At 45.0% G+C, this 13476-nt stretch overlaps 1 protein-coding gene across 1 annotated transcript in view; it reads right to left on the bottom strand.

The window, feature by feature from the left end:
- Positions 1–4758, bottom strand: part of DYRK4 (dual specificity tyrosine phosphorylation regulated kinase 4) — a 24421-nt gene extending 19663 nt beyond the window's left edge. The window contains exons 1-3 of the mRNA XM_008048698.1: positions 4721–4758; positions 3849–4021; positions 1340–1503 (exon numbers count right to left, since the gene is read on the bottom strand). Of these exons, the coding sequence (XP_008046889.1) occupies positions 1340–1503; positions 3849–4021; positions 4721–4758 (375 nt within the window). The remainder of the gene's footprint in view (positions 1–1339; positions 1504–3848; positions 4022–4720) is intronic.
- Between the last annotated feature and the right edge of the window lie 8718 nt (positions 4759–13476).

Below are 13476 nucleotides of genomic sequence, written 5' to 3'. Positions count from 1 at the left end.
CAAAGTCTCACTCTGTTGCTCAGGCTGGAGAGCAGTGGCATGCTCACGGCCACCGCAGCCTCAACCTGCTGGACTCAGTTCATCCTTCCACCTCAACCTTCCAAGTAGCTGGGACTACAGGCATGTGCCATGATGCCTGGCTAATTTTTTGATTTATTGTAGAGATGACATCTTGCCAAATTACTCAGGTGGGTCTCAAACCCACGGGCTCAGGCAATCCACTCATCTCAACCTCCCAAAGTGCTGGGATTATAGGCATGAGCCACCGCACCCGGCCATATTGGGGATTCTTAATCAAGGGCCCATGAATTCTCTGAAACTTTGTGTAGGTCTGGGTTGCCTTTTCTGGAATGAAGATCCATAGCTTTTCCTTTCTTTCTTTCTTTTTTTGACTCCCAAAGGGATCCTTGACCTAAAAATGTTGAGAAACCCAGGCTCTAGATGGCGATTGTGCAACAGGAACTAAAGCCTTGCTTCTCAATGTGTGAGTCTGAGGACCAGTAGCATGAGCATCACCTGGAAGCTTTGCAGAATGCACAATCTCGGGCCCCATGCCAGGCATGCTGAATAAGAATCTGCATTTCTCCAAGTGATCTGAGTGCATAGCAGGGCTTGAGAAACACCACCCTAAATGCTACTAATAAAATCCACTTCTACAAAGTCATCAGAGACTCATCTTGTCTCCCAGAGTCAGGTTGTGATAAATTGTCCAGGAGAGGACATTCCTGACAACCCACTGCCTAACAAGCTAAGCATCACACATCCAGACATGCTCAGCCACGGGCATCATGGCTCAATCTCCATCTTCAGGCTGGGAAGAGGCCCTATCCTGGGGAACCCCAGTATACAGTCAAAAGGAGAGGAGGAGGAGTTCTTAGAAACAATTTTTGGAAAACAGAATAAAATTAAGCATGTTGCACTAGGGACTGTGGTGACAAATAACTGTTTTTATCTGCCCCACTGGGAAGGGGGGCAGTGACATCTATTATATGATAGAAAAGGATCCATGTATGGGCCTGTATGGAGGGGACAAAAAAGGGACTGTTGGGGACAGTGTGGCCTTTTCCAATGGGCTGTGCAGAGAAGGAGTCTGTGGGAGCTCACCCCGGATGCAAAGCTGTGACCCCAGATACTCTTGGGGAAAGTCAGTCTGCCCTGAGCAGAATCTTTTGCATAATTGATAGCATATTTCTCGTTTTTAAATATGGAATTCTCTGGCTTTGCACCCACCAGAATCCTTCAGGATACATCAACTACAACAAAACCCCTCTGTTTTTCTCCTTTCCAGACTATCTCTTGTCCCCAAGTCCCCCGGTATGCCCATGCTCTCTCCCATCACCTTCATGTAGGAGCCGTGCTCATCATCAAAGCTTGTCAGGCTGAACTTTTCAGGAACCACGTTGAGCTTCTCGGCTTTAAGCCCCAGGAACCACAGCTCCCTGTAGCCCAGAATTTCACTTTGCTCATAAGGAGACAGCTGATTCTTAAAAAGCTTTAGAGCCTCTGTGTGAAAAACACCACAGTTGTCAGTTAAGTTGAGGCAATATAGGATTGGCCCCTGACACCGTTGATGGCCTCCCTTGTAGCTGACCAGCCAGTCGGCCTTTTCCTCAGCTTTGTGGCTCTCTGAGGACCACACACCTGGACTCTCGCAAGGTAGAAATGTGACAAGGATAAATGTCAAGGTCTTGGATTTATTTTGACAAATCAGGAAGAAGACACAAAGGTAGGGAAAGGGAGAATTGAATCCCCAAAGACCTGTGGTTAGAGCAGCGTGGGGAAAAAATTTCCAGGAGTAAACTTAGTGTCGACAGTATTGTAAGCTTATAGGGGGATTTGCCAAGTTAATGTGGAATTAGGCTGCACAACTAACCTAGCTTAAGAGGCTGTTTTTTTTTTTTTTTTTTTTTTTGAGTTGGAGTCTCACTCTGTTGCCCAGACTGGAGTGCAGTGGCACACACACAGCCACCGCAGCCTCGACCTGCTGGGCTCCGCAATCCTTCTGCCTCAGCCTTCCAAGTAGCCAGAACTACAGGCACACGCTACTACGCCTGGCTAGTTTTTTTAACTTATTGTAGAGATGAGATCTCGCCAAGCGCTCCCTGGTTGGTCTCGAACCCATGGGCTCAGGCAATCCTCTCATCTTGGCCTCCCAAAGTGCTGGGATTACAGGCTTGAGCCACTGCGCCCGGCCTGCTTAAGAGGCTTTGAATACTGTAATGTCTTCAGGGCCGGACAGGCAACATGAAGGCCCAGGAGGTTTCCCCCTCAAATCTGCAACTGAGCCAGGGAGTACTTTAGGCTGCAAAGAGGGAATGTGTGTTAGTATGCGACTCTGGCCAGTTTACTTCAGGGCTCTGGTGTTCGGCCAGGGGAAAAAAAATCACATTTCAATAAGCCGAGGAATGCTCAGAGGAGAGAAACCAGGATTAGAGCAGGGGGCACTATGTTATTTGACTAATTGGTGAAGAGTTCAAGAAGGAACTGTGAGGTTAAAAAAAAAAGACTTAGAAAGGACAAGTCCTCTGTATTCATATGTGTTAAGGGCTGCCATGGGACGGGGAATAAGGCATGTATGAGGGGGAACCCAAACAAACAGATTTATTAAAAATTGTGGATTTATTCTTACATATTTAAACATCAGTCACCTTCAAAGTACTCTTCGTTTGATGCAATACACCTAGTGAGATGCTCTCTCCACTGCTCAAAACCATTTTTGAACTCGGTCACTTTTGACGCCTTTTAGGGCTTGTGCTGTTTTTTGTTTCACCTCTTCCACATGAGCAAAACGTTTTCCTCTGAGGGCTTTCTTCATCCGGAGAAACTAAAGAAAAGTCTCTGGGGTGAGCTGTGGTGAATAGGGAGGGTGGGGCAGGGGGTCATGCCGTCTTTGGTCAAAACTGCTGAACCCTCAGCACGGCGTGGGCAGGTGTGCTTGTAAATCACCCATCACAAAATGGGCAAGTGTGTTGAAAGCATCTACAAAAACAATTTGCTGAAGCTGAGCGCAGCCTCTCACAACAATGCTAGCTGGCATACCGATGCCAGTGGGTTCCTAGAACATTTACCTAGTGGGGGAAGCCTGTACTACAAGGGGCCTGCCCTTCAAAACGTAATTCTGGTTTTATGGGGGTCCCCCCTTCAAAAAGCAATTCCGGTTTATTTGAGGGAGTCCACCCTCGTACTTTGTCCAGAGGACAAAACCAAGGCCTAAGATAGCAGGGAGGCAGATGTCAACTCTGTAAAGCGAGAACGAGCTCAGAACTGGAATTAGCGCCTCATGGTTGGTTCCTGAGATTGGGTAAGAAGAGGGAGGGCAACAATTTCCATTTCGAAGCTGTGGCAGAAGAAATGCACCATTGGACCACGCTGGCAGATCACGGCTGCTCCCTGGATTTGGGTCCTCTTCCTTTGAATCCTCCTAGGTTGTGAGCCTCTGAACCCCCTGAGGAGTCTGGCTCCTGGCCAGAAACCTACGTGCGATCTCTCAGGCCTGACCACAGGCAATTGCAAAGGCTTTACCTGGCAGGCTTCATCGGGGGTGCCCAGCCAGCACATCGCAGTCTCTGAAGGGAGCTCCTAGGCAGTGAGACCATTCTCTCTGTGTGCACTGATACCTCTGACCCTTGTCCAGTGCAGTTCATGGGGGAAACAGAGCTGGTGCATTCTCTTCCTTAGCCCTTTGTGTACACTGTCACGGGAGGGGACTGAAGACTTAACTTCTTTCATTTCAGCTTGTGGCCTCCATTGACTACTCCAGCGCCTGGCAGCTCAGCCCTCTCCAGCTCAACTCGACCCCCCCGACCATCCATCACCACCCCCCACCCCACTACTGTCCAAAGCCATACCTGCCGCTGTCAGAGGCACCTTGTGCTTCCTGGGTGATTTCTCCTCTGTGTTGAGATCTTGAGTTTTAATGCTAGAGTGGAAAGGTATTTCCAAAGCCTTGAGCTCAGAGGCCGAGATCTTATTTTGAACTCGATTCTCCTGTCCAGGAAAAGAGGTTTGCAATAAAGAACTACTTAAGCCACTCCTGGGGGTCATAAACCATTTATCTGACCAAGGTCACACACATCCAGCCAGGCTCTTTGCCTATCTCTCTAGGAAGAAGCCAGTAATTAAGAGATTGTAGGTTTTCTCGATCTTTCTCACAAAGGCTGTATCTGTCTGACTCACAGTATTCCCTGGAAGTTCCTGTACATGACTGTATGCAGTAAACAGTCCCAGTGATGTCTCCCAGTAAGGAGAAATGAGAGCAGATTTTACCACTGCTCTCGAAAAGGCCAGCTCCCAACTAGATAAAGTAACTTGCCCAGGGGCACATGAACTTGAACTTACGTGTGTATAACACCTCTTTAACTTGGCAGTTTGCCGTGTATTATCACATTTTGGTCCTTACCCAGAAAAAGTAGGGGACATGGCAGGAAAATGATATTTTGTACGGTTCTACCATTTATACACTAGAACTTCATTTTTCTTTTCGTCGGTGAATTCTCATGACAGCCCAATAAGAGCCCATTTTGCAGCTAAGAGACGGTCAATGACTTATTTTGCTGAAGTTCATGTTCATAGTAAAGAGTGAGAACAGGACTAGAACCCAACTCTCCAGCTGACTGTGCCTTTTCCCAGCTTCCTGGGCCTTTCTAAATTTGGTGTTGGACTAAAACCAGGTATTTCACCTGCTCAGGGGCATGTCTACTGCCCTGTACTCGCCTGATACAGCAGGATTCTGTTGCTAATATGTGGGAAATTCACCATATTCCTCTTTCCCTTGGGATCCACAAAGGGGAGCGAAGTTATGCTGGTGTTCATATTCTATAGAAGGAGAAACAATAAGTCACAGAAGCCTCAAGCAAGAAAATTCCGCCAGGGGCCATTTCTTCTAGTCCCTTCCCCACAGCGGGGGTGAACCTAACCCAAATCTGAGCCTAAACCTACTCGTAGACTTCTTGGAGAGAAAAGCAGATTCCAGGGCCCAGAATAAGCAGGCACATGGGCTCTGGGTTTAAATTCCCACTTCACCACTTACTAGCTTGACCCTCAACCGGTCACACTGACAATCTCTAAGACATGATTAATTTCATCACTACCACGGGGACAAAAATGGAACTGACCTCATAAGGCTTTTGTGAGGTAAATGAGTGCATCTATGCTGAGTATTCCATAAGTTCTGGCCATTATTCTTATCAGTCCAATAGTGTACCACTCCAACATGGGGAAACTCTTCCTGCTATATAATGCAAATCTTCTTGGTGCAGCATAAGCTCCCGTTTCCTCTAAGCCTACATTATTGACTTGACCCACTTGCTTGGATCCCTACCCTCCTGTATCGATTGATTGGCTGACTGATTAAGAGACAACCTGCCTATCAACGAATAACAACATTTAAAATTGTGTGGAGCTGGGTCTTGGTGATGTGGATAGAGCACGCTATGCTGAGCTGACCAAAAATACCTGGTTAAAGCTGCTCTGGCCATCCACCTACACTCATTCTCTCCTAGAGAAAAGATGCTGACCGTCACTTCCTACCTTATGCAAGAGTCGGGTCATTCTGGGGTTCTTGGTATAGGTAGATGGCTTCTGTACTTGCACTAAAGGCTTCGTCTCCACCTGGGTGAAGTGGAAGGAAATTAGTATAGTTTTTGCCATGGCTTCATCCCAGAGGGACATTCATTTTGTTTCATTACAATAAACAAGATATACCTGAACCCAGCTCTCTTGGCGCCTGAGATAGGAAGAGCTAAAGGCTCCTCGAACAACTCAAGGCGTATATAAATGATGACTACCCAAACAAATTATCTTTCTGGAAATGTTAATCCTGGAATTCGCTGGGCCTATGGTTTCTCACTCAAAACAGCAACAGTAAACAAGCGAATACCTTGATATAACCCTTTCTTTTAAAAATTGTTTTGAAGCCAGGCTCGGTGGCTCAGCCTATAATCCTGCGCCTTGGGAGGCTGAGGTGAGTGAATTGCCTGAGCCCGTGGGTTCGAGACCCGCCTGGGCAACTTGGTGAGAGCTCATCTCTACAACAAGTCAAAAAATTCGCAGGGTGCGGTAGCGCGCACCTGTAATTCCAGCTACTTGGAAGGCTGAGGCAGAAGGATCACCGGAGCCCAGCAGGTTGAGGCTGCAGTGGCATGCTCACAACTACTGCAGCCTCAACCTGATGGGCTCAGGTGATCCTTCTGCCTCAGCCTTCCAAGTAGCTGGAACTACAGTCGCACACCACCATGCCTGGTTAATTTTTTAATTTATTATAGAGATGAGATCTTGCCAAGTTGCTGAGGCTGGCCTTGAACACCTGGGCTCAGGCAATCCTCTCACTTCTGCCTCCCAAAGTGCTGGAATTACAGGCGTGAACCACCGTGCCCAGTGACATAACCCTTTCTTCAAACAAAATCTTAATTATAGGCCCTAGATATGGTGGGGAATAAAAGCTGAGCTGCTCTTTCTCTTTAGAAAAGGAATGCCCATAGTCTTGCTCAGAACTTTTTTAACCCTCAGTGTGGCTCTGAAGGTGCCGTGGTGGAATCCACCAGAACACAGGCACCCAGTCTGAACACCAGTGACCTGATCAGAAGAGACTTCACATCTAGAAGGGAGTGGGGAAGAGAAGACCAAAACGCCAGAGCAGTGAGTCCCAAAGGGTGGTAAGCACATCACAGAGGAAAATGACATAGTTGTATGCAGTACACAGATAAACAGTAACTAATGACTGTGCATTTATTTTAACACCCAACTGAAAAACTGAAATCAGCACTGACTCTGTAATTTTGCGGTGGTTATTATTTAGGATGAGATTATTATGTAAGTAAAAAAAATAAAATGGAGCACGAGTGCTATGTAGATATGTCAAAAATCATGCTAGTGACATTGAAATGACCAAAGGTTAGCAAACAACAGACTACAGCTTGAATCTAAGCTGGTCTTGGAAGTAAACCCAAGGCTTCTCCTTTTTCCAGACTCTCCTTTTTTAAATCCAAAGCTGAGACACAGCTGGGGCCAGCCTCACTTCTGTAAACTTGGCCACATTGAAATGGCAACTAGGCAAACTCTTCTATTCACTATCAGCCAGCACAGCTAAGGTCTCCACACAGCTGGAATGATGAGTCCTATTTAGAATAGTCAAACTTGATTTCCTGGAATAAGGAAGTGGTCTGAGGGAGAAGGGATTGTGCAGAGCACGGGCCATGATCTCAGATCACGTTAAGTTGTTAACATATGCTATATGCAGGATTTGCCTATGGAATGGACAATGATGATATCTGAGCAAATATCACAATCAAAAATTCCACTGAATCTCCACTGAGGCTGGCCCCAGCTGTGTCTCAGCTTTGGCTAAAAAAAAAATAAAAAAAAAAAAAAAAAAGCGACATCTAGAAAAAGGAGAATCCCTGAATTTACAACCAAGACCAGAACTTAGATTCAAACTGTAGCCTGTTGTTTGCTAAACTTGAGTCATTTCAGAGCCACCAGCACGATTTTTGACATAGCTACGTAGTACTCACACTCCATTTTATTTTTTTACTTACATCTCATCCTAAATAATAACCACAAAATTGCAGGGCCAGTGCTAACTACAGGTTTTCTTTTTTTTTTTTTGGAACAGTATTCTTTTATTTGTGAAATCCAACAAGAAAGTAAATAAGTTCATAATAGGATATAGAGGAAAAAACCAGTTGATGCTTGGAAAATATAATATCAATATGAGAAAATACTGCATTTAAAAATGGCTGTGAATAGAAGGAGGCAGAAAAAGAAAAAATAAGCACTATACAAGGCAAGATTCGGGCAGAATTTTCCAGTTTAAAAAAAATAAGGAAAGTTATTCAAAGTATTAAGCTACCACCCTCTAGAGGTCATTACAACCTGGGTATGTTTATGTTTATTTATTTATTTTTTTGGTAGAGTTTCATTTTATTCTTAATCCACAATCCAACAGCAGTGATGTTATTTCAGCTGGATATTAAGTAGCTTTGTAGGGATTGAAACACTGTCAATAACAAGCTGGTATTGAGGATGCTTAGGGAGATTGGACAGATAAACGGAAAAGTACTTTGTTAATACAAAGTACAACCCAGACCAAATAACACACAAAGGGCTTGGGCAATGAGGGTCAACAAAGAAGAAAGAGATCTCTGTGAATGCAGTGAATCCAGGAGGACGGTGGTGGAGAGGCTGTCTTCCAGAATGGGTGGGTCTTGGTCTGGGCTTTAACTGAGAGGAAAGGTAGCATGCAGGGTTCTCTTCATTGCTCATGCTGTTGTTGTGAGATTGACTGTGGATTATGGCAAACACTGGAAACTAAGCTAAGATGCTTGCTCTGCATCCTATGGGCAACAGTGAACCACTGACAGTTTGTATGACTGAGAGTTGCATGTGCAAAGCAGTATTTCAGAAAGATCTCTTCAGCAGCAATGTGACATAAAGTCACGCCATGGGTATGTGCTCTGAATGCTTTCATTGTGAATCCCAGCTCTATCACTCATTAATTGTTTGAATTTGGGCAAGTTATTAACCTTTTCTAATGCAATGTCCGAATAATATCAGTATCAATCTCATAGGGTTACTGTGAGGATTCAGTGACTCAATATGTATATAGTGCCTTGCGTATTTTAAGTGTGTTTGCTAGAGTTCATTTTCCTCAGCTACAAAATGGAAATAGTGATCCCTGCTCATTTCCCATGAAAAAAGGGAAACCACAGACTCAGAACTGATAGAGGATGAACAGGAGGGCGTGTAGCGTAAAATGGTCAAAGAAGCTGAAAATGTTTAATCCAAGAACATAATAAAATGAAACAAAAATGTGGAAGGACTAGCAATTCTGACACTTTCATACATGTACACTGGAAGTTAACTAAATAAATGTATGGCAGATGGTAGAAACCAAGTTTCTCACTGTGGAAGTGGAAATTTGTAGATCAGCAAAGTCATCAACATTTTCATCATGTGATAATGGATTATAGTTGGAGACATAAGAACTCATGTTTAACTTACTACTTGTATCTACAGATGACAGATTACATATACAAATATTTACAGATAGGTATATATAACTGGGTTATCACACAACACCCACACACGTTTCTTTGCTCTATCAGCTGAGAAGTCCTAAAAGAAATAACACCCTAGTAGAAACAAGTACACTTAGACCAAAATCTTGGTTTCTAGTACATTCTCCAGGAAGAGGAACCAGGGATCCTTGGAGAAATGACTGCGTCTAGGACTGAGACAGTAAATATTGAAGATAAGCCGGGAGCATCTTATAGTCACAGAAAGTAAGAAAATGCTAAAAGCAAAAACAAAAACAACAAAAAAACACCCTTCCCTCACTGATGGGAGCATGTCAAAGGTACACAGGAGCTCGCAACAGTCAAAGCTGGAAATACTTGAGCAACAAAATAGAGTAGTATTGGATTATAACTCAAAGTAAAAAATAAATATTCATGAATCTATATAGATCTAAACAAATAACTTAATAAAGAAATACATGGGGGAGAAGAGACAAGTCTCCCATGCAGAAGAATTCCTAGTAAGTTACACCGACATTCTACCCTAGAGCAGGGGAACATGACTCTTCGCCCCTTAAATGTGGGCTGTACATCGTAACTAGTTTTCAAAAACTACAGTATAGAGAGGGGAGATGAAGAGTAATTTTATAGTCAGACAAACACTACCTTGGCCAGGTGACCAAGGTAAACTTTAATAATCAAGAATCACCTCGAGAGTACATACCCTTGATATGATGTGATGAAAACGGCACCTTCACCTCAGTGATCTTCCTCCCAAAACCTATAATCCCAATTTAGTCACGAGGAAAACAGCTGAATTCTAATAAAGAAGCTTCCTACAATATGCCTGGTCAGTACTCCTCAAAATGGTCAAGGTCATCAAGATTGAAGAAAACCTGAGAAACTGTCACGGTCAAGATGGGCCTAAGACACGGCAACCAAATGCAAAGTTGGATCCTGAGTGGGATCCTGGAATAGATAAAAAGATAAATGAAGGAAATCTGCATAAAGTATGAAGTTTAATTAATAAAGTCTCAATATTGGTCTATTACTTGTAACGAATGTATCATACTCGTGTGAGATACTAATAGTAGGGGGAACTGGGTACGCGGTATGGAGAGATATGTGGGCACTTTCTGTGCTATTTGCTCAATTTTTCTGCAAATCTAAAACTGTTCTCAAGGGTACCTGCAGAAGGAACATTTGCATACCTAACCCTGAATGGTGCCCCATATCTTTAAAAGAAAAAATTTAAAAATTAAAAAAAAATTGACACTGTTCTAAAAATAGAATTTATTGTAAACTCAGACTCCTAGAGGAAGGGTAATGTCAGAAGAGTCTTTGCTTTTGTCTGTGACCATTCAATCCCTGAATGCACCCAATCTTGTCTGATCTCAGAAGCTAAGCAGGTCGGGCCCGGTTAGTACTTGGATGGGAGAAGAGTTATTCCTTTTGACATGCTCGACATTTGTTCTCCATGGTTCAAAGAACAGAACCAGGTCCAAGTGTGGAAGTATAGGTTCTGGTTCAAAAAAGAGAAGAGTGTTCTAAAGTCTAGAGCTGGTCGTAAGTGGAATGGGGGTGCTCATGAGGTAGGGAGTTCTCCGTCATTGGATGTCCCAGAATCTGCTTGAGTGGCTCAGCCTATCAACCCAGCACTTTGGGAGGCCGAGGCAAGTGGATTGCCTGAGCCTGCGGGTTCGAGACCAGCCTGAGCAACTTGGCAAGACCTCATCTCTACAATAAATTAAAAAAAAAAAAAATTAGCCAGGCATGGTAGCAGGTGCCTGTAGTTCTGGCTACTTGGAAGGCTGAAGGGAAGGATCACCAGAGCCCAGCAGGTTGATGCTGGGGTGGCTGTGAGCGTGCCACTGCACTCTAGCCTGGGCGACAGAGTTGAGACTCCAACTAAAAAAAAAAATCTGTGAGAAAAGTGCATGGAATGGGAGTTGGGCAGGATGTACCCTGCAGAGTCCCCTCAGTCTCTAGGATGCATTCGTGACCTCTGGGCATGTGTCTTTTTTTTTTTTTTAATTTGGGTTCCCACTCTGTCACAAAGGCTGGAGTGCAATGACATGATCACGGCTCACCACAGCCTCGACCTCCCGGGCTAGGCGATTCTCCCTCCTCAGCCTCCCGAGTAGCTGGAACTACAAGTATGTACTACCATGCCTGGTTAATGTTTTACATTTTTTTGTAGAGACAAAATCTCACTACGTTATCCAGGCTGGTCTCGAGCTCCTGGGCAAGCGATACTCTCACCTCACCCTCCCAAAGTGCTAGGGCTACAGGAGTGAGGCACTGCACTTGGCCCTGGGAGTGTGTCTTGAAGACAGCCTTTACCCTCTTGTGGAACCAAGGCTGAGAACTGTCATACAGAACAGTGCTTCCCAGCCTCTGTCACCTCATGGCACACCCAGAAAACTACATGCGTACAGCAGCCTAGGGTAAAGAAAGGGGGCAGCTCACAGTTTGATGAAACCAGCCCAGAGGTCCAGCTGCCCCAGGCTTGACAAAGCCACCCCGAGGACTGATGGCCTCAACATCTCTGCACACCCACGCCCCATTCCCAGACGCCCGTAGGTTGCACAAATTTATGAGCTTGCCTATTGCTTGCTGTCTCCAGCAGTTTCCTCAAGAGGCACACAATGACCCACAACCACACTCCATGCTGCCATGGCGTTCCCAGGAGGCACCCATATTCACAGTGGTCCAAAGAACACTTTCCTTAAGAAAGTGGGCTTTCGTGACACTGTTCTCCAGTCCCTCACTGACTGCTAAGCCAAGAAAACAGGAATCTCTTTATAGTCCCAAGCTCTGTATATCTCAATCTAGAATCTCCAGTACAAAAAATATTTTATTCACAGGGGCTCATAGCACTGGGAGTATTTCCTGTGTGATCCAAGACTTGGGCACCGGAGAGGGACTGGAAGAAGCCTCCAGAAGAGCTGGGAGATAAGAAGACAGGGCATCAGAGGAAGCCGACAGGGCTCTTTTCAGCCCTTTCTTTGGTGATCATTCCAGGTCTCAGGAGGCTTCTAAATAGCCAGAACTCAACTGTGAAACTCCTTTACTTTCCCAACATTTTGAATGAACACATACTGCTCTTGTAATTTAAAAATAACATTATTGGCCGGTTGCCGTGGCTCACGCCTGTAATCCCAGCACTTTGGGAGCCTACGCAGGAAGATTTCTTGAGACTTTTGGCTTGACACCAGCGTGGGAAACATAGCAAGGCTTCACCTCTACAAAAAAATTTTAAAAATTAGCTAGGCGTGGTGGTACATGCCTGTAGTCCCAGCTACACGTGAGGCTGAGGTGGGAGGATCACCTGAACCCAGGAGGTTGAGGCTGCAGTGAGCCGTGATCATGCCACTGCACTCCAGCCTGGGCAAAAGGATAAGATCTCGACTCAAAATATATGTATATTTATATGTATACACATATTTATATGCACACACACATATATATGTATACACACATTATATATATATGTCATTATTTTAAAACAGAGCACATTACAATAGATAGCTATAAATGGTTTGCGAAGAAGACGACAGCAAGTGCAGTCAACTTCTCATGAGAGCCTGGAGTGGAATACACCTTAGAAAGCAGCGTCGAGGAACCTGGACTGGGAGAGGCCCGGGTATGAAAACAGCAACAGTGGAAATTCAAAGAAGGGATAGAAGATGCTGTGCTCACAGGCAGACTAAGGTCATTAAGATTCTTCTACATCTAGGCCCACACTGGAGTCTTGGGGTTCCCTGGGATCCCCAGCTGTGCTTGCCATCACTAGGTGAGAGACCCAAGGGTCTGGCACCGCATCCATGCCACAAGGCGGGCTGATCTGTCTCTCTTGCGCCTCTGTTTTTGAGCTGGCGAGGCACTTGGGTTCTTACACTTCTGTGTTCTCATTACACACATAAAGGTCAAATCTCATGGTGTTGCAAAAGTGTGCTCATCTTTCTCAAACAAAAGCTGCGTTCAGTTTTAAAAGCAGATTAGAAGGAAGGTGGGAGGGTTGAAACCACTCCTTGCCTCTCACCTGGCCTTTATGCAAAATGCCTTGCAAAAGTGTCAAACTGTTCAGTTAGGTTCCTGTAATCCAGCCCTTCTGTCTGCCTCAAAGATTCTTCAAGCGAAGCCTCTCTCCTGCCTCCCCCCAAACATAGAATCACAGGGTTGAAATAAACCTTGGAGATGCATTTGTTCTTAGCATATTTACTGAACACATCTACGTGGCAGGCAGTGTGCTAAGCATAGATCACACGGTCCAGCCTCCCTAGTGGTAGAGACTAGAAACTCATGTTAAAAAAAAAAAAAAGAGCCGGACTTGGTGGCTCAGCCTGTAATCCCGCGCCTTTGGGAGGCTGAGGTGAGCGGATTGCCTGAGCCGGCGGGCCGAGACCCGCCTGGGCAGCAAGACCTCATCTCTACAATAAATCAAAAAATCGGCCGGGCG

Source organism: Carlito syrichta, unplaced genomic scaffold (assembly GCF_000164805.1).
Source record: "Carlito syrichta isolate Samal-C Ts95f unplaced genomic scaffold, Tarsius_syrichta-2.0.1 Scaffold126530, whole genome shotgun sequence".
NCBI lineage: Eukaryota > Metazoa > Chordata > Mammalia > Primates > Tarsiidae > Carlito > Carlito syrichta.
The sequence above is the reverse complement of the archived record's forward strand: the minus strand, read 5'-3'. Positions and strand labels throughout refer to the sequence as shown.